Raw genomic sequence first — 25,681 nt, 5'->3', positions numbered from 1 at the left:
TTTATTCAACTTGATTTCTAACCCTTAATTTTTGGTGTACTCAATATTAAAAAAATTATTTCTCTGTTCTGTGTGTAGGTACTGGCCTGGTTTGAAGAAGGGGAAGAGACCGTAACAGCCTTTGTGGAGCCTTTTGTTATCCTACTTATTCTCATAGCAAATGCAATTGTAGGAGTCTGGCAGGTAAACACATCACATTTACTAATGTTCCTATTGAAATCTTGTCTGGTTATGACAAATGTTATTCACTGGTTTTTATACGTGGAAATGGACTGCTTAAAAGTGGAGACCTTTTGCTCATTTTTAATACAACCTATAACCTATTAGTGAGTAATATTTAAATTTTGCCTGTCTAGACAACTCTTGTTTTGAATTCTAATCAGTAGAATCTTAATAATGGAGACAAAGGCTTCTCTACTGATTTAATATTATAATTACAAAACATCAGTGAATACTTTGATGAGGTTGCTTCACAAGTGTCTCATTTCTAACACAGGTTAGTCCAAACATGCAGTATGCTGTAGGAGGGATTAAGGGACTTGAATATTTTGAAGATAAAGAGCAGTGAATGTTGTTCATCTGATTGAAAGTTAACAATGTTTCTCACTGCTTACAAGCATCTCACTTTTATTCATTTGTAAATTTCTGCAGCAGCTGCATCAAATACACTGAGGACACTTTTTAAAAAATGTGTAATAGCTGAAAACCGCTGCGAACCAGTGTTAATTTTGCGGACCAAAACTGTGTCTTAAATTGTTCATCGGCTTCCTTTTTTCCACGATGAAGACTAAACTAAGACCAGCTTAAAATAGATCTTTGAAAATAAAAATTCAGATGTGAAGTTTGTCAGGGAGACTAAAACAAGACAAAAATGTTAGAGCTGGACTGTTTGGCATTCAAAATCCACTGTGCATTGATTGGGTAGAGAGCATCTAAGTTATGTCTGCCTTTTCAGTGTATTTTAAAATGATGAACGTATTAATAGTGAATTAATGAGTGTTTGTTAAATGAGATTTATATTAATTTTACAGTATGGGGATTAACATTATTTTAAAGAAAATCAAGCTTTTGATGTAAAGTTTTGACTAAAACTTGAATTAATGAAGACTGCACTTAAATGTTTTGACACTGAGGATTTTATATAAAGCATGATTAAAACATGCATCCCTGAGGAGTTCTTTTTTCACTTTAATAGTTGTCAACAAATACGAGTTTAAGCATAAAGCTGAATAGAATAAATAGTGTAAAATGTTTGACATAAACTGAAAAGGTTGCAGATTATTTTGTAGTTTAATAAAAGACAGACATTTGAAACACAACCAATCTGTGCTGTATCCTTGACATTTAACCTCTGGATAAAGCTCGTCCTTCTCCACCACCAGGGTAAAAACAATAATTTCATACACTTCTTTACTCTCAGTCACACAGGAAACCTGGCTTGCTCCACATCCCCCTCCCTTGATATCTTCTTACTGTCATTTATTAGCCTACCCTTTTAGGAAAACTCTTACCCTTTGACTGAGCTGGGCAGCAGCTTGTCTTCAAATGGCACTGTATTATCCTCCTTCGTTTAGGCTCCTTCAGTGTCTTGGCTTTCCCTTAGGAGTCACTGTGTCAATCCTTTGAGATGCTGTATTGATTTATTAACTTACAGCTTAATTACAGACATGAAACAATAAAGCAAAGGCAGCAGTAGCCATGGCTGGAGGCACTCTTTCACAGAAAACAATTTTTCCTGAGTTTTCTTCCCCAAAATTTTAGAATGGGTCTGTAATATTAGACACAGGTACACTGACACTTGGTAGTGTAAGATAAAGATATCTGGAAAGACTGTTTGAGGTAGATTTAATTATTAACTTGCAGGTAATCCCCTATCTAAGGCATAAATCACCCTGCAGTATCCCCCCCCACCAAAGACACCCAGGAGCTTGGGTGGGTCCTTTCTCCATTGTGTTGTAAATTTAATGCTGGTTTACAGTTCTGGGTTTGGGTTATTTGGGAATTACTGCTGGTTGATTGCCTTTCTTAAGAGCAAACAAAGAGTTGTAAATAAGCAGAGGGGTAGGCTATATATGATATATTTAGTTGCTGATATATCTACCTGTTAGACAATACAGGAGGGTTTTTTCTTTTCATCCATGTTTTTTGGTTCTTGTAGCTTCTTTAACCCTTAAAGCCCTCATGTTCTCTGACAGTGGTCTAATGACTCCGTGTTACTGCTGCTACCCTTACAAATGTCCTGGAGTTTTGTACCCTGTCTTACCTTGTCTTGTTGAATGCTGCCTGCCTGCCAGGCTAAGTGGCATCACTAAAACTGTCCACTCTGAGAGCAATCAGGAGAGGTAAAGTCAGCACTAAAAAGTGCAAGTGAAGACTGATTAGGAAGAGACTAAGCAGGCAAGAAGGTGGCATTTAGGGACATAGTGATAAAGTTACTCCTTATCTTTAAAGTAGGGAAGTATGATATCGATTTGATTTTGGTATCGGCAGATATAAAAATTGCTGCCGATATTTTCAACGGATATATCTGCTTTGAATATCTGTCAGCTGTTGATATCCGACCAACGTAGTACAGACATATGTAGTACATCAGCTAAAGTCTGTTTCTTAGTTCATCCTCATTCCTTAAACTCTATCATGTTTTAATGATTGAAGTTTAAGGTCTGAACTACATTTATATATATACTGTATATCTGTATCCGCTAAAAATAGTTTGTAAATAGCAGCATATTAGAGATTGGCAAAAATCCCATGTGTTGCATACCAACTTTAAAGATGCCTTGACTGATCAGGAACTTACAATCATCAGGCCAGTTTTTAGTGAAAATACATGACTGATCTTTTTTTCCCATCACCAAAACTGATCACCTGTGGTTAATACTCTGGTATGTGCAGCTGAGAGAAACCCTATTTGTGCAGTGCAGTGTAATTATATAGGCTAATTTAATTGCCAGCCAGTAAGTACTAAGCACATTATTTTATCAGGTCACACCACTACCTGTCAAAGGTTCCAGGATACTATAGAGCTAAGTAGTCTGACTAACTGCAAAACCAGCTGCTATATCAAAACACAAAATTGAGTGATATCCGCCAGTGCTGATGGCACTCAATGTTTGGTGTCAGCAACAGCAAGACCACTTATTGTAAGTGTAAAAAAAAAAGTCTGTCATTAGGGAAACTCTTTGGATTATTCTTTCTCATCTCAAAAGAAATAAACATGTAGCAAAGCAGAGGATTTCTTTCCATTTTTTAAGGCTTTTATAACATGTCCCAGTGTTTATATAATCCTGTTCCTCATTCTACTGTGGAGCACTTCTTAGATGTGCTCGGTTTATTTGTCACTTTGCTTATGTAAACACTTGACTCATCATTTTGAATAACACCATCTAAGAAGTCACTTTATTCCATCTTTTCCATCCAATACCTGCAAAAGAGAATTATTTCTTAACTTTTCCCCTCTACTTCTGCTATCCAGGAACGAAATGCTGAAAATGCCATTGAAGCACTGAAGGAGTATGAGCCAGAGATGGGGAAGGTTTACCGCCAGGACAGGAAGAGTGTCCAGAGAATCAAGGCCAGGGACATTGTGCCTGGGGACATTGTGGAAGTGGCAGGTAAGACTAGAAGTATTTGTTTTTTATGTAAATGTAGTGTCCATCTCTAGTAGATGCCTCCCTCTTAAGTGATGTCTTTGAACCAGCACTGTTTAGACCAGGCACCAGCTGCATCACTTGTTTTCAGGATGGTTGGTTCAGGGGTATAAATGAGGAGCTTTTCTGCCGTACAAACATCTGTGTAAGCCTCTGTTGAGAGGCCATGTGGACATTCAGATGACCTTATATTCCTTGATGAGACTTGTTCTTATACTCTGAGTGTTCCCTTTTGTTTATGTTCATAAATAAAGGAAGAAAAGTAAATTAAGAAACAATTTCACGGCGCTGGCAAATTCAACGATGTTCACTTTAAGGACAGTACTTCATGCCAAGAGTCTGCGTGTTGCCTTTTTTCCCTTACCTTTCTTGGTTCAGAGGGAAAATGCATAAAGTTACTATTGAAGAATTTTTAGCAAATATTTTTTTTATTTGCATAACTAAGATAGTAATTTGTTCATTCTTATTCACAATGGTAACTTTTGCGATTCAGTCTTTAGTAGGGCTGCCTCCAACAAAAAATTTTTCCAGTCTACTATCATCCATTAATTCACAACATATAATAAATAAACTATGTGTTGCATGTGTAAGCCATTAAAAAAGAGATTGATTTCATTGGCTAAGATAGTTGCAAAAAATGCTTCACTACATAGAAACTAATTCAGACCGTAATTTAAGCATCTATAAAATGGGTAATTAAAATAACATGACCTGAGTGTTCAGTCAGTTGATGAAAATGCTGAAGACAACTACAGTAATGATTCTCAGTGTATCAGAACAGTGAGCACAGAGGTAGAACGTTTAATGAACTTTTCTTTTTCGTCAAGTTTGTATTGACAAGCATCAAACTCAAGCTAACATGGTAAATATGATATAAGGTGAAATGCCATGTTAACTTACTGTTACCTTTCTCTTTTCTTTCCAATGTTAAACATGAATTTACTGCATGATGGATGAGACTGACTTGTAGCTATGAACTTTAGGAGAGGTTATTACAAGTTGTGGTATTAATAACCAACAGCCTACAGTGGAAATCTACAAGACAGTGTTTGAGATCATTTTTTATACTGATTGGCCAATGAAATCTTTGTATACTAAGGATGTTTTTACTCCTAACCTGTTTGGTTCAGTTAAAACAAACTCTGGTCCATTTGTAGGGCTGGGTATTGATAAGAACCTCACAATTCAATTCGATTTCGATTCTTTAGGTTGCGATTTGATATTGATTCGATTCGATATTGATTTAAATGCTTCAATGTTGATTCAGTAAGAAGTAGAAATACACAATTAACCTGTTACCATTTTTTAAATAATTATTTTCGTGCCCATGTGAACATATTTGGTAAGTCACCTCACATTTTTGAACAATAAAACATCTGAAAAAAAAAATTTGCACAATAATAACTCATTGTGCATATGGAGTACAAAAGTAAAAAACATGACAGTTCTGTATAAACACTGAAAAAGTAAAGTGCATGTAAACTTAAATAATATTTCTGTCCTCTTGGAAATTGTGATAAACCTCACATAACATGGTTATGGTTGGTTGTTGTTTGGTCGAGTGCGGCCTCCGTCCATACAACGCGAATCACATGCACAGTGACCCCCACTGGCCAGGAGGTGAACGATTCAGAGGATTTGCTGAATCGATATTGAATTGGGGGAGGAAATATTGTGATGCATCGATTAATCGATATTTTTACCCACCCCTATCCATTTGCCAGGTTAGTGTGGTTTGTTTGTGCTGGTGTGAAAAGTGTCGATTAAACCCTGGTGCAATCTAACCAAACAGCAGTGCTAAGACTGCTTTAAAAGGTGGTTCGTGGTCCGCTTTTGTTTATGTGCAGTTTTGTTGTGGTGAGAACATGAACCAATCTCAGTACTATGTATCTGCAGGGGCCATTGGCATCTGCTAGATTTACAAGCTACCATAGCTGGTCAAATGTGTGTTTAATGTGTCTTCAGAAATAATTTTCTTTTTTTCCACTCATCAGGCTATTTGTGATTGAACAGGTTGTTTTTGGATTTCTCCTTTTAAATGTCATCTTTTGTTGATTTTTAGTTGGTGCAGCTGTTCATGCACAATTAAATTTTGTAAGATTGTTACATTGATTTAGATCATTTTGATATGTGATGTAAAAAAGAATTACTCCTCAAACATTTTTATTTATCTATTTTATTTGAAAATTATTTGTGACATAGAATTATTCATTTAATATGTATCTATCTCTGGTCGAGGTAAAGTACCTATGTACTGTACTGTGTACTGTATACTGTCCTTTGGTTCTTCTTTGCCGCTCTAAAAACTAGAGTTGTTCCGATTTCGATATCAGTATCGGAAATATGTCCGATACTGCTAAAAATGCAGGTATTGATATCAGCAAGTACACAAGTTTATGCACCGATCTGATACCTTTTGGTTTAACTTTATATTTTGCTTTGTTTAGCCATGCTGAATGTTAACGCTGTAAACCGGAAATCAATTCTTCTTCACTGTCACTGTAAGAACGGGCTTCTGTTTTTAGCACAGCGGAAAGAACCAAGGGACCCACTGCAGCAGCAAAGAATGGAGGCTGTCTGACAGTTTTTCTCTGAAAGTGATTGTTAACATGCCTTCCAAACCGGCGCTGTCATACATGACAAGAAGTGACACAGTCTATCAAAAGTTAAATAACTTTTGAACCATAAATCATTGCCTCTTACTTCATTTCCTCTTGAAGCTAGCCATGGTGCCATCCCATTGACGCTGTTGATGCCTTTGAATCCCTTGCTGCAGCATTTTTAGCAAGCTTGGAACTTGTGTGACTTTTGGGGACTTTGATGATTAAATCCACACCAGTAAATGCGATATTGAATGTCTTTTTATCTATTTTAATTAACCTCGATATTGTTTACCCTTTGTGAGGGTCTGTCAGCCAGTTGCAGACTTTTCCATAATCACGTCATGCTGCCCGAATAGAGCATAATAGAGAGAGAAATAGAGAGTCTGTGATGAAGCCCCCTGTATTGTTATTTTAATATTCAGGAGTAAAACTTAATAATCAGCAGAAAAAAACAAATTTAGGGTCACAGAGATGCTGTAAATTATGATTCTATTTGTTAAGCCATGTTCTGAGTCAAATGTAGGTCTAAAATAATTTGCTAGTCTGCACAGTCAGTCCATAAAGTTCACACCGGTATCAGATCAGTGCTTGGTATCGGCAACCTGGCACACCACATGAATGTGTGAAACACATCAATCTGTGAAACCACTCATAGACAGCATTTGGGAAAGGGCAGAGCCTTTGATTAAAAACTCGGAATGTGATTGGATGACCGTTCTGTCACATCTTTACAGGCCAATCAGAGCAACAAAACACGTGATGTAGCTGCTATCAAGCTGCACCCCTACCGAGGACTAAACTCCATAGGGAACAGCATAACGTTAACCATGGCGACTGTAGACATGTCAGTACATGACTTTTGCCGTTTTTGAAAAGAAAACACCTCAATGCTGTTCTTTTTTCTTCCTTTAACGAAGAAATGTTGTCAAGTTCTGATTAAACAGGCACTTTAGCAGCATCCACACTAATGTCTTCTGCCAGAATTGCACCAGCCTCTTCTCACTGCTTGCATACGTCACGACTCCGCCGCACCCAAAGTACTGTCCCTCGATGCTGATTGGTCCTGTCACTTTCTAACCGGGCCAAAACGGTTCAGACAGGAGCTTTGCAAGATGGATTCGCCGGTGAGAGACATGGAATCGGGCGTATCCATCTGCTATGCAAGGTTATGTATTGATTGATACCAAACACATTGGTATCGGAATCCTACCGGGAAGGAAAAAATGTTATCGGAACATCCCTAATTAGAAAAATCACTACTTCTGCTTTCAAATGTTACTAGTGACTGCAGGACATGGATGGAGAACATTGGTTAAAATTTCTGTAAACATCATCAACAGTGTTATGACATGCACTTTACAATTTCAAACACATAAACACACACAGCTGATCTCTCATCCTGTTCTACTCCCTTGACATTTCCAAAATAATGATAATCCCATATAAGTCCAGCAGTTATGTAATACGAGAGCAGCAGGCCAAATTGTTAACTTATTTTCTTGGCAAACCCCAACTTGGACAGTGTCACATATGTTTATGCCTTTTATGTTGCTGCTTTTTTTTTCTCTAATTTCTGTTTTCTTTCAGATTTTTTTCTTGGTGATCCTCTTTCTGGCTTTGGGCATTTTTTTTTCATCTTTTCTCTTATTTCTCTATACTGATTGATAACATTACTCTCAAACAATTTATTGTTTGTTTATTGTCTGCAAGTCTTCATTTGAAGAACTCCTGATTTGAGTCAGACTTCAGCAGGTTAAAACAACCTAGTCTTTGCTTGATTTGGGGGTTTTAGTGCAGAAATATTGAATCACTTCATATATCATGGATAAAGTAACAGTGCTCTCCTTTCTTTAGTTTTACTATCCAAGGAAGGCATCAGCTGGGTTTAAATAATCAGCACTTACACAATTGCCTGGCATATCATTATGGCTTATAGTGACGGTTGCTTTGCACTACAGCTGCTACACATCTGGAGGAATACCCTTTTTTTTAAAACACATTATTGCAATTAACAGTAACTGGCTTTCAGCAAATGACGACGAAAGACAGAATGAAGCCACTCATATTCTAAAGAAAGAATTGTATGAGCCATTTTTTCTGTTGCTGTGTATTAACTGCTGAATAGTGTCAGCATTAAGTGCTACCATGTCATTTTTGTGACTTTTAGAAACCCTCAGGTCAGTACTTTTATGTTTTGTCCAAGTTTAACCACTGCTTGTGTTGTAGTTACAGTAGTTCAATGTTGGGAAACAAATAGATAATTCAACATCCCATCTGTCAGGTTTTAGTGGAAAACAAGTTGATTTAAAAAGCTGGTCTTAATTCTTTTTATACAGCCATGCGATTTACTGTCTTACCACAGGGAAGTGTTCCAGTAAATATAGTCTTGAACCTGACAGGTTTACCTCTGAGGTCACATGAGTAATGGGGATGAGCTGATAAACAGGTTAAGGATATACGCTATGGATTCACAACAAACTAATATGAGAAGTATTTACAAAAGCCAACGTAGTTGACTTATTCAAAGAGCTATGTTTGCATGTGTTTGTGTTCACTACGTCAGGGAAAACATCTTCGCAACCAGTGTGCTGCTATGCAATGCTCGATGATGTATGCAGTATGCAGTAGTGATGTATGTGTGCGGTGCCACACTTCAGAGTGTCTAGTCAGACCAGTGTATGATTTATATCAGGCAGTATTTGATCTAGAGCTGTGATCGTTCACCATCACTAGCTCTGAGGCTCCTGAAGAGACATTGTTTGTGGGATTCTGTGAATGATGTTTGAATTACTGTGGTCTTCTTTTTTCTTACAAAGTAAAGGAGAAGTCCACTTTCCCTTTCCTTGTCATGCACTGGTACCATATGTACCTCTTCTTCTCCCCTTATTGGTTCAAGGGTCTAAACTATCCAAATAAATCAGCCATCATATCGTACAGTCTAGGATCGATTTTCTTTGGGTATAAAAGGGCATGTATCATGTCTTTTTTTACTTGCCAAAGACAAGTGCTTTGCCTTAATTGGTTAAACAGGTAAGTAATTCAGAGTAATTCTTAGTAACTTGCTTTTGCCTTTCAATCCAGACCAAGCATACTTTTTCCCTATTTGGCATCATTACAAGCTGCAAGCTCAGTGATGAAATAATTAGCTTGAAATCAAGTGAAATCAACACTTTGCAAAATGTGTATTTTTTGCATTCTGTTGCTATCTAATTCTTTTATTTTTCATCAAAATTTCAACTTATTAGTTTTGAATTGAAACTGATGCCAACTTATTTTTATTTCAGACATTGCTGTACAACTAACAATGATGCAAATAAAATTGTGCCAATGTAGCACAGAGCGTAAGGGGCTCTTTTACTGTTAATCAATAAAACCAAAGAGATTGTCGGTGCAGAGTTTTTTTATTTTATTACTTTATCTATTGGCTTCCTTGAATCAATTATGCTTTGTGAATAGTGGATATTTCTAATTTTATTGGCAGTGGGTCCTTGGACAGCAGCAATATTGTTTACTAAAGGGGGACAAGCTATCCATAATCTTGGTGTTTATATGGACATTTGTTGGAAATCACCTCTGTTGGTGTCTTGAATTCTGAGTTAAATGTCTTCAAGTATCTCGTTCAAGTCCAAATGCATCTGTTTACTGGAGTAGGTGTGAGGGATGTGCCTGGGCAACCAATATCAAATGGGATTAAAGACAAATTAAGACTGCATTTAAATGACAAATTTAACATACTAAAAACATTTAAAACTGTGCATAATTTATCCAACGCAGGATGACGGTGCCTGTGAGTAAACAATGTGAAATACTTTTACTGAACGTTACCAACATTATCCTCTTGACAGGTTAACATTCACATGTCTGTGTTGAATGTGGCGACAAATTGCTCAGTCAAGTAGTAACTGGAGCGTTTCAGCTAAATTATGATGCTGACAAACTGTGCTGTTTTTATGAGATGCTATTGGTGCTGTTCATTTACTGTGCTTGTTTACATCCGGGCTGTAGAGCATTATGTCTGTGTGACAGTTGCCATTAGTCAGAGCTTCAGTGACTACTAGGTGTGGACGGATGTCTTACAGTTTCGACCAAGCATTAGACTGGGGTTGCAGGCCTGAATTAATGAAGAAAAATGTAGTTAGTTTATCCGACCAGTCATTATTGTTTTGACTAGTTAGGGTGCTGACTTTTAATATTAAACCTGCTAATCGTGCATACCTGTAGCTGGTATTTTTTTTAATATGCATTGCTTTCCAAGCTTTTTACAGCTGAATGCGGAAAAGGTTTAGTTTACAAATGTACTATTTCATGAGAAAGTTATTAGTTTTAAAGTAATGTTACAGTACTGAGGTGGAGTTCCATGTGCTCTGAAATTATTTGTTCAATGTGATAAGGTTTTCCTTTTGAGGTTTAACCTTTTATCGATATCAGCATATGTTCACAGAGGCTTTTAGCTTTCCTTTCTACATCAGAATGACCCACTGTCTGTCAGGTGAGAATTATATATACTGTTTGGACCTTGGTGTTTTGCAAGGATTTATTTGAAACCTGATGTGAGTCTAGTGATTATATTTACTGCCAGCGATCTACTGAAACAGCAGTTGGAACATCTACATGCACAGATAAGTTGAGCTACAGCTATTTTTTGATTAGGCTATTTTGCTGGATTACTATATATGGAAAAAAGGTTGGTAACTACAGCTCTAACTTAGGGTGATTTATACTTGGACAACAGTGGGACTTGTGCTAATCTTAGCATTTTCCCTGTTTGACTTCTGGGTCAAAGCTGGGAAAAAGGACCGTGGAGCATGTGCAGAGCGCCTGAGCCAGTTAGGCTGATTGAGGTGTATAAATGCAAGAGTTAGTCAACTTCAGCTGAGCTATCTAGATGTATTGGTCTTTGATGAGCTCAGTGAAGTATGATTTTAGTTGGTCAAACATGTTCATGTGTATTTTAAAAGTCCAGTTTTAGTTCTACTAACACAATAATTTAACTTTTTCTAACTGCTAATAAACAAATGATATGACACGTCTTTGCATCATTTAGGTCTTTGGCGTCCTCTACTGCAGGTCCTTATTGGACAACAGATTCTCAGTCTGTTACCAAAACAAAGGGCTTTGATATCTGTAGCAACAACATCTTGCTTGTAGGAATTAAACATCACGTCATTTCCATTTTATTCTTCTTCACTGACTAGATCTCTCTAGCTCTGTGTGAGTGTAACTGGATGTGTACTGTACAGCAGAGTGATCACATCTGTTTTTCTGGCCTGTGGTTTTATCTTGACCACAGCCAGAGTAATGTTAGTTTTGTCGTGCTCCAGGTGAGAGGAGACGGCTAGACAAGATGTCAGGTTTAGAAATTTTACAGATTCTGTCTGATAAATAGTTTGTGCATCAGATGGCCTAATGGCCAGATTTCCTCTCTTTTATGTTTAAGGATAGTCTGTCTATTATCATCACTGAAGCCTTTTTGTTTCTGTCTGTATGTTAAAGTTTAGTCTTGAAATTTTTCCATTCATAAGAGAAGTTAAGAGTCCCTTTAGGCCTGGAAGACCTCATGAAAGGTCCCAAGAGGCTACAGGCTTACGTGCTAGCAAATCAGGGCGTCCCAGTCATTCAAAGAGAAAATATACAACCCCCTTAAGGCCTTTAAAGTTTAAGTAGACCCCCCATGATGTTCTAGCTTGGAACTGTGTGACAGTGTTGTGTGTTGATTCACCTCAAATGGCAATGTTTATGATATTCATCACACAAGGTAGTGATCAACCATACTAACCATTTAAAGGTTTAACAGGGGGAATGAGTTCATGGAGAGGGTACAACAACAATTTCAAAGAAACTTGCGTTTTATTACAAGTGAATCCAAAATGACTGGCATTCCCTAGAGTGAGAGACATTTGTCCCCCTCTCTAGGGAACAGGCCGAGTTGATAAAAACACTTTGTTCATAGAAGCTGAAGAGTGTTCCCTGTCCTAGAGGCTGTCCCCTCTTTCCTAGGAAAATAAGAGGGTAAAAAAAGAGCGTGTGATGTGAGATGAAGGGAAAGATAATTAAGTGGGAGTTGAATTGGAGCTGACGCAGCTGCAAATTTTGCGTCACTGCAGCTTATTTGTGAAGATAATTGCAAAATAAATGTAGTCATGATGTGCCAAATAGCACTCTAAGCAATATTAGCATTATTAATAGCATACAAGTGGTTTATTTCAAGTATGTCAAGATTACAAACATGTCTGTGTTTGTGATTGATTTGAAAAGCCTTGATAACAACAAATAGAACTTGCACTATTCTCTATCCCTGTCAAAGTGGGCTGTTCTACTTGCTATGACCTTATTCCTGCATATACTAGTGACTAGTAAATTAAAGGGTGCTTCATAACTACTTAAAGTAGTTTTTTTTAATGAGTTACTTATTTAGGAACTCTCCCTGAGGCTTTTGGTCTGAAATATCTCCAGAGATGTAAATCCTCATCTCTTTAGTGTCCACTCTCATGCTTGATCTTCTTCACTATCTCTTGTCAGTTAAGAGAGATGTAGTCTGAAGGCAAGCAGGTGAAGATGAAGAGGTTCTGACAGCATCTAGTCAAACATAGGACCAAATTTGGTAGTGCAGCTGGTCCAGTATGGAAGCATTATCACCTTCTGTTTACTCGGGGTTATCACATGTTACAAAGCATGTACAGTAGCCTGATAACTTTGTTTTTCTGAATAACTGGTTAAGTGGAAGAAATATGTGTAACAGTGTCATGAAGTGTTTACTTTACTGGTTATGTCATTTCTGAAAACTATCTGTTCTCCTCAAAATCCTTTAATCATCTGTATCTTGGTGGCTTAACTTTGCTCATGAAAATGGTGGGAATGAATGAAGAGTCTGCATTTAAGGACCCATCTCTCTTTTGCTACTTAAGCTCATTTGATGGAGAATGGGTTCTCCTTACTTAAAACAGAAGACTTTTTATCAGTCCCCCTCCCCCAAATCCAGCAGCACATTTCCAAACTGATCAAAATAGTTTTCCCATTTTTGGCTGTGTGTTTTGCAGGACTCATCTGATCCGTCTTCTTGTTCTCTTCTCTCCTCCACCCCCCTTCCCTCTTCCTCTCCACTCAGAAGGGCACCGCAGAGGCCCAAGGGTTGGTTTACATGTCTGTCACCACTGTCCACAGAGGGATCTCTTAAGAGCCTCTGGGTCATTGCTTTGTAATACTTTTAGCTTCACCCTTTAAAACTGTGTGAAAACATACTGGGAGATAAAAGCAGCTGCATTTCACATTGTGTTTTACAGTGTCATTAAAAACCAACAATTTTGGCATAGTCTACCGTTTTGGATTCTTTGATATAGATCCAAGCTAACAAAAAACAATTGTGTCTTTCTATCATCAGGCAACTCTCTAAGTGGATCTGAATGTACATCAAGGTCAATTTTATACTGTTTCAGCTCATTTTGTCACCGCAGATCAGATATGAACATAGATGAGTACAACCATTTGCTACCCTTTATTCAAAGCTAATAAATATCAATAGGTTTAAAGGTACTTGTCTGCTTTCTGCAATGGAAACATGTGTCTAAAACTTCTGTATATTTAAATTTTAATTTTGTTTTAGTCAGGGTTACTAAAGCCATGTGTTTGTGGAAAGAATGACCAGTGATCTATTTGCGTCCCGTGAGGGAGATGAGTGGGACATTAATAACTTTTGGATGTATGACTTTCTCTCAGCCTCTTTCCAACACATATTTCCAGTTTGATTATTTTCAGATCATGCGCAAGGATAACATGACAGTTTATTGTATTTCCAAGGCATTAATGTCTGTGTGTGGTAACTCTGTATTTGTTTATTGCGTTTTTTTTTCCTTAAAGTATTTTCTCTCACTGTGATAAAGTGATCCCACTTCAGCTGTCCTCTTAATGAAAGACTTCTACATGCCAGTCAAAGTATAAAATCTTAACATCTCTAATCTGCTTTCATTGTCTAAAGTATCCACCCACCTGTGGTCTGATCCATTAACAGATGTTTTGTGAAGAGGTACTTAGTGTTTCCTGTGCTTTGTTGTTTCTGTCCACAGTTGGTGATAAAGTGCCTGCAGACATCAGGCTGACTTCTATAAAGTCAACTACGCTGAGGGTGGATCAGTCCATTCTTACAGGTAAAAACACCTTTTTCTGTGTTGACTTTTGAGTCACATTTCCATGACTTTTTCCTTCTAACTAACTTCTACAACCTTAAAGACGTGAATTATTATGCCTGTCTGTGAGACCGACTCACCTTTTTTGATCAGCTCAGTCACAGCACAAAAACAAGCCCTTTCTCCTCCTTTTGACGCACATACTCTCATTACACTCTGTTGTCATGGCTGCTCAGTCAATACAAAACATAAAGAAGTGAGAGATGAGGCGGAAGTAGAGTGAATTGATGTAAATGAAAGATAGAAAAAAGAGGTGTAGATGGAAAGATTAGAAGGACAGTATATTGAAAGATGTATAATGCATGAGACAAGATGTTTATGTGAATTAAGTCCTTAAGACTCGTGTCTGTCTTTGCTGCCTTAATTGGTAGCAAATTCCATGGGATATTTTAGTGTTTCAGCTATTTTTCTCCTCTCTTTCCTCCCCATTCATGGCCATACCGCTTGTCAAATGCTCCCTGCCTTACTTTGAGCAGAACAGTGCAGACCTTATTCAGTTGATTACACACATGTGCAAATGCACATCTGATACACGGTTCCAAAGGCAGTGTTTGAGAATTGTTAGCCCTGTCAAGTCAAAGACATTTCCACACATAGCTGCCCTGTGTCTCAGCCAAGAAACACAACTAAAACTGTAATATTTTTTGTTTCCTCTTCCTGCAGGGGAGTCTGTGTCTGTGATCAAACACACTGACCCGGTGCCTGACCCCCGGGCGGTGAACCAGGACAAGAAGAACATGCTTTTCTCTGTGAGTGACTGACATGACTGCCATGTATACAGTGTTTTGTGCTTGAGCTGCTCTTGTGAAGGCAAGCTCCTTCTCATCCTAATTATTTTTTTTTTACCTGCAGACCCTTTTAATTTCTTTTTTTTTCCTAGTTTGAGAGTGATGACACTTTTAGAAAGCATCGAATTTGTATTTTAGCTCTTAGATTTGTCATCATCAGTGATGCACCAATCCCGCTATTAGGCTTTGATACCCTTTAACACCTGGGTTTTGGTTGCCTGCCAATATTAATATAGGGCCCTATGATTTCCACCATCCTTGATGGAACTGAGGACTTGGACAATGGACACTTAGTCTAGTCTTGAGCACTCATTATCACCGAAACTGACATAATTTGACTGAAATGCTGATTTTGTGAGAGAGATGGACACATTCTGGGACGAATATTCTGGGCGGTCGCTAATATGGGTCACAACCTGTGTCACTTCACGAATACCCACCAGCCTCCTCCCAAGCAACACAGGCGTGTCAGAGTGACAGCCTGAAACACCAGCTAAGTCTGCAGAAAAACATGATAATTCAACGCTTACCCAAACACAGAGCCGAACAGGTCCCATATGACTTTGGAAGAGAGTTGGCTGAGGATTTTGTTGCTTTTTATGTTGAGATTGATGTGCCATTGGAAAAGTTAGCAAAGCTATTTCAGCTTCTAGTAAAGCATTGCAATCAGTTAAAAGCTATAGGCATTATTGTGTTTGTTTTTAAAGCACTTATTACTCAATGTTACAATGCATCATTATGGTGTATTTTTTTACTTGAAGTACTTAGGAAAAATTGAGTAATGCTGTGTTGCAGTAACTGTAAGGCTATTTCTTTTTAATTAGTGGCTATTTTATTTTCTAACATAAATAGCAGACTCTCTGGTGGTAAGATTTGTGTACCCTACTGTAACGCAGTCCAAAGCTATAACTCCTTTTTTTGTTTGACTTTGGTCATGTTAGTCAACAATGTGTTAATTGAAAGCAAGCATGGTCTATCAAAAAGTCATGAACTTTGGCAAACTAAAGAAAGAATTTTCTTGACAGCAGCTGGAATTGAGTAGTTCTGTTGTTTTTAGCCTGTTGCACTGAACTGTTCAGTAATTTCTGATATTGTAAGTGAAGCTCATTGTTTTTGCATCCATTACCTCAAAGGTGGTATGTTTTCCTACTTTCTTGTATAGGAGGGATAGGTAATTTACAGGGCCATATTGCATTTTATTCTCACTGCCAGAGGGCCTTTTGTTACAAACTAGGGAATAATATCAATTTAAGAATTATAATTACTTTTAATTTTGCAATCCAAACAAACATAGCATGTTTTAGTATATTTTACTTGCATATGCAGTTTTTTATTCAAATACATATAAAATATCTCGGATAGCAAAGATAGATGAAGAAAGGTTTCATGTTTTCATGGCAGGTTTGGTCTTTTTATTATTTTTACAATTAATTGATATTCGAAACTAACTTTAGGGCTGTATCAAGTTAGGAGGAGGGCCGTATGTAGTCCTCAGACTACCAATTGTCCACCATTGTTTTAGAGGCCAAATAGAGTGCCTTTGGAAAGTGTTTATATGATGGCAAACTGTACAGGGGTTTCAGTGTTTTATTGCTTTCAATCCATCACTGGAAGTTTCCCCTGTCTTTGCAATGCAGCTGAAAAAGTTAACTGTTTTACTACATTTAGTTTCCTTTTGTTTCATTGCCTCCTGCCTGTCTTCATTTGGTTGAACTGCTACCCTTCAAAACATGAAAATTTCTTGTCGAGTTGTCCAAGTAACATGCACATCCAAACTGGTGAGCCTTTGTTGGCTTTGTCCATGCTATCCGTGGGCCAATCAGAGAGCTGAGGACAGTAACAGAGCATGTACACATGCTGGCTGTAAACACAGAATAGCGCAAAACTGAGCAGTATAGATCCCCATCAAGTGTTTTTTGTTTGTATTAGCACATTGGGACCAATATTCAGTCTAGTTTTTGGATTCTGGAGCAGACATAGTTCCAATACTAGGACTGTATCAGCCCTTGGCTTTGCATCATGGTTATTGTTTGTATATTTAAGGTGATGAATAATGGCTTGTGTTCACAAGTAAAGTTTTCAGGGCATGCAATGTAAATAACTGAAAGTGTAGTCAAAAGAAATAGTGGTTTGAGGAATCGTGACACCCATATTTGCTTATCCTGTTTGGTGTCTGTTGACTCTTTCTACATGTTCAAACCTGTTCCATTTTCAATATTGTCTCAGTCTTTGTAACAGAGATCTCAGAACAGTTGCTAAACTAGTTTTACACCCTTTTCCCTGGTTGTCAATGAGCAAAATGATTTATATTCTATGCATGCTTTTTCCCCACCCCACCATAGGGCACCAACATTGCAGCTGGTAAAGCTGTTGGTGTGGTTGTGGCCACAGCTGGAAATACAGAGATTGGCAAAATCCGAGATGAGATGGCATCAACAGAACAGGAGCGCACACCTCTGCAGCAGAAGCTGGATGAGTTTGGACAGCAGCTATCCAAGGTGCTGACACATTCTAGTTTATTCTGATTTAAGTTAAAAAAAATAATCTGTTTCAATCTAATTAACTCATTGCTATTAATATGATCTTTAAATTAAAACCAATTATGTGTAATTCCAGGTGATTTCACTAATCTGTATTGCTGTTTGGATCATCAATATCGGACATTTCAATGATCCCGTACATGGAGGCTCCTGGATTCGAGGTGCTGTATATTACTTCAAGATAGCTGTGGCCCTGGCAGTTGCTGCCATCCCTGAAGGTAAGATGGGAATATATAGATGTAGCCAGACATGATTTTTTTACTTTTAGAGGTTACAAAGCTGCACCAATATAAGGCACTTTCCACAGGAGGATATTGGGATATTGTGCTCGAAAGGTTGCTTTTGAAAGGGCCAAAGAATTAGATTTTCAGTACCTGAGTAAAGCATTAAAAAGACTGTATTTAACTGTTAATGTCTTCACCCACTGGTCTTAATCCTACTCCTTCCCCTGTGTTTCTGTTGATATTTCTCTCTCCAGGTCTGCCTGCTGTCATCACTACTTGCCTGGCTTTAGGAACCCGGCGCATGGCCAAGAAAAATGCTATTGTCCGCAGTTTGCCTTCTGTTGAGACCCTTGGCTGTACATCTGTCATTTGCTCTGACAAGACCGGCACGCTGACCACCAATCAGATGTCTGTGTGCAGGGTAAGAGACGAATGAACCGTGGCAGAGACACAGAGGAAGCCAAAACAACGTCAACTATTGGCAAAAGATGCATAGTTGATTGTTTCATAATATCCACATATTCATTCATGAACAGAATGTAAGCACAACCCCACAATCTAGACACAGAAAAGTTTTGAAGTGCTTAAGATCTAGATTTGTAAGGCTTATTTAATTAGGTTATATAAGTAATAAACTAGCTCCAAGAGTAAGATGTCAAACAAGAAAACAAGTCTTTAATATCTAACAATTGAAATCAAATTTTGATGAGAAAAATTAAAGGAAACATTTTGAGTTTTTCTTTAAACTCAACCATATTTGTCTTTCCCTCCACATAAACAATTAAAGTATAATGTGCCTTGTAAATCATTTCCCATAAGCACCTCCCAGGCTAGCAAATACCTTTATAAGTTGGCTCATTAACCTTTAACACTCTCCTTTCTGCACTTTAAATGATGCTTATCTAACAACATCTGTTCCGGTTTCATAGTAACCAACATTACCGTTTGAGTAGTTTTGTTCTTTACTATCAACATGGTAGATTGCAATGCTACAGTACTAACAGGCTCTCACTGCAAAAGCCAAACAAATTTCATGTGTAATGACATAATCAATTAGCAGACAGAAATCATTGGTTAGCAATGATTACAGTCAATGCCATGCAAGACACCAAGGATTCAGATTTTTACAATTTTTTCTGTCTCAGAACCAGAAAACATTTCAAATGTAAATGGTGTATTGACTTCTTCAGGTCACTCGACCACAGTGCTCATAGTGAGTCCTTTTTATGGAATACCAGCTAAAACCACTGCCAGCAAAAAAATGACTCATGAAAACTCAAAAATGGAGCAAAATCAGTGTGGCTGACTGGGTGTGTTGATTTTAAGTTAGTTGCAGTTTGAGAAAGGGGAGAGTTGTGTTGTGAATAACATTCAAGTGGTAAACCTTAAAAATGAAACTGGGAACAATTGCGACCTACAAACATTTAAACCAGCTATGTGTAATTTAAATTGTAGTCTAGTTTGTATGTAAATTTAAATTAAGAATTTTATGCACTACTGAACACACTTCCAAACTGTTGTTTAATCCATTGTTCAATGGAACGCTACATTGCCGGCCTTTAGACAATTTGAAATGATCCATTACAGCTCACAGATTGTATTAAAACCCCAAACAGACTGACAGATGCCCTGCGAAGCAAGCACAGTGCTGTGTGTTGGTGTTATTGTGTACATTGAACATGGGGAGCAGAGATCATGTGTTTTACGTCATCGCTATGCTTCACGTTAATTGCACTGACTTAAACAGGTGATTTGATGTTTTACCTGGCTACTTTTAAGTGTTAGAGCAAAACATGCTGATGACAGGGTTCAGACTGTAACATATCACTCTGCTATGGTTATAGTAGTACTGATTTTGCCTCGCATTTGCACTGCAACGCAACACATACGTTTAAATCAGTGACAGTGCTGTAAAAATTCAAACTTTACCAGTGACAGTATTGATAACTGGTAAACTGCCCCCCAATAGCTAAGGTAGTGCAAGAAATTGAATTACACAGAAATGTCCTTCTGCAGGGGCAGCGTAATGCAACAGTGAACGCATTTCAGCACTTGCCCTTTCTCAGCAGAGATGAGGCCAAGTGCTGAAGCATGTTTGTCTGTACACTGCCACCGCCTGGAATTAAAAATCTTTAATGGACATTTCTGTGTGCTGACTTCTCAGTTTCTCATAAGTCATTTTTTTCATCCAGCTCCTGAGCAACTTTTGTTGTTTGCTCCTTTTTCCCACATCCCTTAATAGCTGTGATATTTCCAATGTTGGCTGTAGATGTTAAAGTCCGCTCAAAATTACAGTCGTCTTTTTGTAAAGTTTTGGAAAGTAGGAAAACTTAGAGGATGAAAAGAAGCAAGATAGTTATCGTGTTCATGTCACCAGTGTGTTCTCCATGACAGATGGCATCCTTCAGTATAATGTTTTTGTTTGTACTCATGCTTTCTTTTTCATAAATCGGTAATTTTCTGTCTATAACAATACTGTTAAATATCCTTATGTTGTAATTGAAGATTTCAGCCACTGGGTGTCACTGTTAGAGTTTCACAGTAGCTAGCACTGAATCCTTTATATTTTCGTTACCGTTTGTGGGTTCATGGAAATCAACTGAAGTTATTTCAGTTCCAGACAAAACAAAATGCTTTAAGCTAATTAGTGACATAAATTAAAAATGTAATTTTTGCAACAATATTTTGGTTAGTTTGGGCATCTCACGCTACAAGTCACGATGAGCCTTACACCTCTGTATGGCAAAACAATGCCTTGACTTTAACTGTTTTTAACTTTGGTTTAGTGTGGACTTCAAACATAACAAAAACAGAACTTGTGCACAGCTGGTGCAACAGGCCACTGATGTTTTGAAAAATACCAAAAATCAACATAAACCCAAAAACACATTTCCAAGTAGCTCTGTGGATCTTAATGTGGCATTGTACGGTACTCATGTTGTCAGGGCCATGGCTCTCTCCATCCTCCCCAGGGTAATAGCCCAGTAAGCGGTGACAAGGTCTGCAGTGCAGAGGGATTTGGTCCTTTCCAAGCGGAAGAAAAATGTGAGAAAAGTCTAAAAATAACATTTGCCATATATAGAAAGAGCAAGTGCTGAATCCCCTCTGACATTTGAGAACTTTTGAAGTCTAAACTTTTCACTGAGCAATAAAGCAGCCATGTCTGCCTTTTGCTGACAGTGGAGATTAATTGACACTAATTTATTTATTGGATTTATTGGCACTGCTGACACTGAATGGCTCATAAGAGATAATGATGGCTTTAATTGAACTTGCATACCAAATAAGATTCAGAAGTACATGCTTTGTTTATGTTTATTTACTCATCCTTTATGAGCATAATTAACTTAAGGACAGATGGAGAATCATGCATTTTTGTTTGTGGTTTGTTTTCATCTTCTTAAACGTTGCTTTCAAACCCCTCTTTTTTAAACGTAAAGCACTTTTAATTCTCTGATACCACATTTTCCCCCTTGTTTCCCATCCCTCCATCTTTCGCAGTACTGTGCCTCAGCCATTCATCGTGATGGTCCTCTGTTCCCCTCCTCCTTTCTCCCCTCCTGCTCCCTCTCTCCTCCCCCTTCTTGTTCACGCAGCATGCTGATCAGTATGCAGTAGTTAGTCACTTGCAGCAGAACCAGCAGTCGAGTTGCATAACTGACCTTGCGTTGAAAGATTCTCTCTCTCTTTCCTGTCTTCTTTTCTTTCTTTCCTTCTGTGGCACAGTTAATGATAAAATAGTGTTTGGCAATTTTCCTTATTTTGGAAACCATAGGAAGCTTTTTTCCCTCTGTTTAACACATTCTGGCAGAGAAGCTTTGACTTGATTCTTCAGCAGCATCCAAACATTCCCTCAAATTTATTACCCCAGGTCCTTGTTTCTTTCCAGTGCAGTTCTATGCCTTCTCTTGTGACTGACATTGCTGCTTTTTGTGGTCTTGTGAGTGCCTGAGGGAAAAGAAGCCATTATGCTAGCTCATCATTTTCATTCAAACATTTCTATTTTTGTCACCTCTTTGTCTCTGTCCTGCAAGTCTTTGACTATGGGTTGTCTCTATCAGTAGAAAAAAATTATTTGCAGCTTCCTTATGTTTTACATCTTGTTTTCATGTTTCTTGGAAATTTCCTTTGTTGCTTATACCATCAGCAAGGGTATGGTGTCCCTTAGTCCTCATTGAACCGCACACTGTTCTCCTCACTCAAAGGTTTGGCTACTCAAGGTCAGGCTATTTCCGTCCCTTTGATACAGAGTCCTGATGTAGCGTGACTACACTCGGGGGATTTCTGTGTCTGCCTTACTGTTAGATGACATTTATGGACCCTCCCCACCAGAGTGTTTAATGTCTGCTTCAGCTCAGCATTTCTTCATTGTACTCTGTCCTCTGGTCAAATAGACTCATTAAATGGTTGGTATTCTGCTGCCACCTGCTGGATGAAGAGGCCATCAGAAATTCCACTTAATTTTGCCTTTCTGTACCACTATTGATACTTTTCTATTCTTTGATGTTGATGTTTTTTCACCAGTGGTATGATAAAAAGTCGTGTCTCAGAGCCTGTTAGGCTCAGTAGCAGTATTGTAACTATTATGATTTACAGGTTTTTGAAAAATACAGAATAAGTCTTTGCATACCTGGGGTCTCAATCTCTCACAACAGCCATTTTCATAACATTTCAAGACTATTAGCCTCTGCTTTGACTTGTTGATCTCTGTGATGACATTGCAAGGACTTATTAAATGTTTAGCTTTTTATTATGAAAACATGGTAGGGTATTTTGTCTTTCTGTGGCAAAAGAAGAGACATAAAAGACTCATCTCTACCTGCAGAGTAAACAGATGTTTCATATGCATATTTTGTACTAAAAGTCTTCTCTGTTTCTACAGATGTTTATCATTGATCGGGCAGAAGGGGATCACTGTTCATTAAAGGAATTCACCGTTTCCGGCTCCACATATGCCCCAGATGGAGAAGTGTGAGTAACCCTCAAATGCTTGTGTGCCATGCAATCACAATGTATATATTGTCTAAAAAAAAAGGCATTTCTTCTTGTCAAGCCAAGGTGAAAGTTCCTGTAAAATGATTTAAAATCTTTTTTTTAAGATAGTTGAATGACAGGCCACTGGGTTATGAACCACCAGGCCAAATTTCAGAAGCCACACCCACACCACAAGAAATATGGTCCTCTCAATTTTTAAAAGATGCTTCTGATCAGAGCACAGCTACCTGGCACTGTGCCAGAGCACGGAGACAGAAGTTGGGGATCAAATTTACTGTTTTCTGGCACAAATCTCACTGTTATGATACATTTGATGACCTGTAGGCTGATAGATTTTGATACCTCACAATGAACAAAAGCACAGCATGTAGCTGGCTGTAAACTTTCAATGAAGGAAGTGACAGCAGCTAACAGACTGTACTGAGATGAACTGTTTTGTGATTTTATATAATTGTAGAGTTAGGGGTGGGGTAATACCCCATAGTGACTGGTGATTTCATGGGCTCAGATATTTTCCTTGCTCAAATGAAACAAAACCAGGAAAGAGTTGAACATCTTTCTAATGGTCTAAATCAAAAATTTAGTCACACGTAGATCTGTTTACAACCACCTTATTCCTTGTATGTTTAACTTACATGTTTCTACCTGTTTATATCTCTGTTATTCAGGTTCCATGATGGAAAACCAGTCAAATGTTCCCAGTATGATGCTTTGGTGGAGCTGGCCTCTATCTGTGCTCTCTGTAATGATTCCTCCTTGGACTACAATGAGGTAAATAGCAAGCCTACTATAACAATTCTTAATCACCAATGTGACACATTTTTCAAAGCTTTACATGTTTTATTCCACATTTTCTCATGACTCATTTATGATTTTTATTGTTCTCTGTGCATTCATGTCCAGACCAAAGGTGTGTATGAGAAGGTGGGAGAGGCCACAGAGACGGCACTTACATGCCTGGTGGAGAAGATGAATGTGTTTGACACCGATGTTAAAGGCCTGTCGAAGATCGAGAGAGCAAACGCCTGTAATTCAGTAAGAAACCCTGAGTTATCTTCTGACACAGCAACATTTACTTCAACCCACCTGGAGAAAGACTCATAAATGTTTTTGTCAAACCTTTAGGTGATCAAACAGCTGATGAAGAAAGAGTTTACACTTGAATTTTCCAGAGACAGGAAGTCCATGTCTGTGTATTGCACTCCTAATAAGGCCCGATCCTCTGTTGGCAAGATGTTTGTAAAGGTAGGGGATGGCTGGAGGGTCCAAGCATGACAATTCATTGTAAAAAATAAAAATTTTGGACAGGATAAAAATGAAATGACTCTCTCTTTGTGTAATGGCCAGCTATTTTCCTAAATATCAAGCCTCAAACTAAAGTTAAAAACTTGTCATTACTTAACATATCAGAGGGAAAATGTCTCCTAGATACAGTTTTGTTTGTTATTTTGCATCCTCACTTTCCTGTTTGTGCCCACTCATAGGGTGCCCCCGAGGGAGTGATTGACAGGTGCACACACATCCGTGTAGGCAGCAACAAGGTGCCCTTAACTGCTGGCATCAAAGAGAAACTGATGTCTGTCATCAGGGAATATGGAACAGGCAGGGACACCCTGCGCTGCCTGGCTCTGGCCACCAGAGACAGCCTTATGAACAAAGACGAGATGGTGTTAGAGGACTCCAGCCGCTTTGTTGAATACGAGGTGAGATCGATACAACACTAGATGATCATACAGCTTTCCTCTCTGATTAGATTTCCAAGTTGAATTTCAATGTCTGACAGTAATAAATGACAATAAACTTTAATCAACGGGTTGTTTCCTCCTTGCAAATCTTGATCATCTAGACTGATCTGACATTTGTCGGGTGTGTTGGAATGCTGGATCCTCCCAGAGCCGAGGTAGCAGCCTCTATCAGACTCTGTAGACTTGCAGGCATCCGAGTAATCATGATCACTGGAGACAACAAGGGTATGCAAACAATTTCAAGTCTGCTTGGAGAGAAAATTTGTTTTTCTTAGATTGTTACAACATCTTTTTTTTTCTTTTCACAAGAGAACATTTTACCACTGCCCACACAATTTGCAAAGTTGCTTAAATTCCAAGAATCATTAAAGAGTAAACATGCTCTCATTTGTTCCTTAGGGACAGCAGTGGCTATCTGCAGACGTATTGGTATCTTTGGAGAAGATGATGATGTCTCAAGCATGGCATTCACTGGCCGAGAGTTTGATGATCTCTCACCTGCAGCGCAGAGAGAAGCTGTGGTCAAAGCCCGCTGCTTTGCCCGAGTTGAGCCTTCACATAAATCTAAGATTGTTGAATACCTGCAGTCCTATGATGAAATCACAGCTATGGTAAGCAGGGTGCATGCAGATCCTTAAAGGGTCTTAAAGTGTCTTAAAAAGATTTTTTTTTTTTTTTTTTTTTAAACTTTAAGAGGTCTTCAATTTTCGAATGCACATTTAACTGAGACGGCTTTGAATTACATGGTATAGCTAGCATTGTGTGAATTTTGTATTTTTTTGTGGATTTGCTTATGTGACAATTAATGGCATTAAAGGTAGTGCATTATGAACATATTTACAACCAGAGAGAGAGAAGGAGAAGATGGGGAAATGTAAGTTTCAGAGAATTAGACCTCAAAATAAAATTGGCTGTGAATGGTTTGTAGGGAAATTTTAAAAGTTACCAACGCTACA

General features: G+C 38.1%; 1 protein-coding gene across 2 annotated transcripts in view; it reads left to right on the top strand.

The window, feature by feature from the left end:
- The window catches only part of atp2a2b (ATPase sarcoplasmic/endoplasmic reticulum Ca2+ transporting 2b), a 37,354-nt gene that overhangs the window by 2,920 nt on the left and 8,753 nt on the right, over positions 1-25,681 (top strand). For both annotated transcript variants that reach the window (XM_041810067.1, XM_041810066.1), the window contains exons 4-17: positions 79-183; positions 3,476-3,614; positions 14,314-14,394; positions 15,097-15,182; positions 17,564-17,719; positions 17,838-17,979; positions 18,240-18,406; positions 22,868-22,956; positions 23,649-23,751; positions 23,884-24,015; positions 24,106-24,225; positions 24,465-24,683; positions 24,827-24,950; positions 25,125-25,336. In XM_041810067.1, coding sequence (XP_041666001.1) covers positions 79-183; positions 3,476-3,614; positions 14,314-14,394; positions 15,097-15,182; positions 17,564-17,719; positions 17,838-17,979; positions 18,240-18,406; positions 22,868-22,956; positions 23,649-23,751; positions 23,884-24,015; positions 24,106-24,225; positions 24,465-24,683; positions 24,827-24,950; positions 25,125-25,336 — 1,875 coding nt within the window. The remainder of the gene's footprint in view (positions 1-78; positions 184-3,475; positions 3,615-14,313; positions 14,395-15,096; positions 15,183-17,563; positions 17,720-17,837; positions 17,980-18,239; positions 18,407-22,867; positions 22,957-23,648; positions 23,752-23,883; positions 24,016-24,105; positions 24,226-24,464; positions 24,684-24,826; positions 24,951-25,124; positions 25,337-25,681) is intronic.

Source organism: Cheilinus undulatus, linkage group 17 (assembly GCF_018320785.1).
Source record: "Cheilinus undulatus linkage group 17, ASM1832078v1, whole genome shotgun sequence".
NCBI lineage: Eukaryota > Metazoa > Chordata > Actinopteri > Labriformes > Labridae > Cheilinus > Cheilinus undulatus.
The sequence above is the reverse complement of the archived record's forward strand: the minus strand, read 5'-3'. Positions and strand labels throughout refer to the sequence as shown.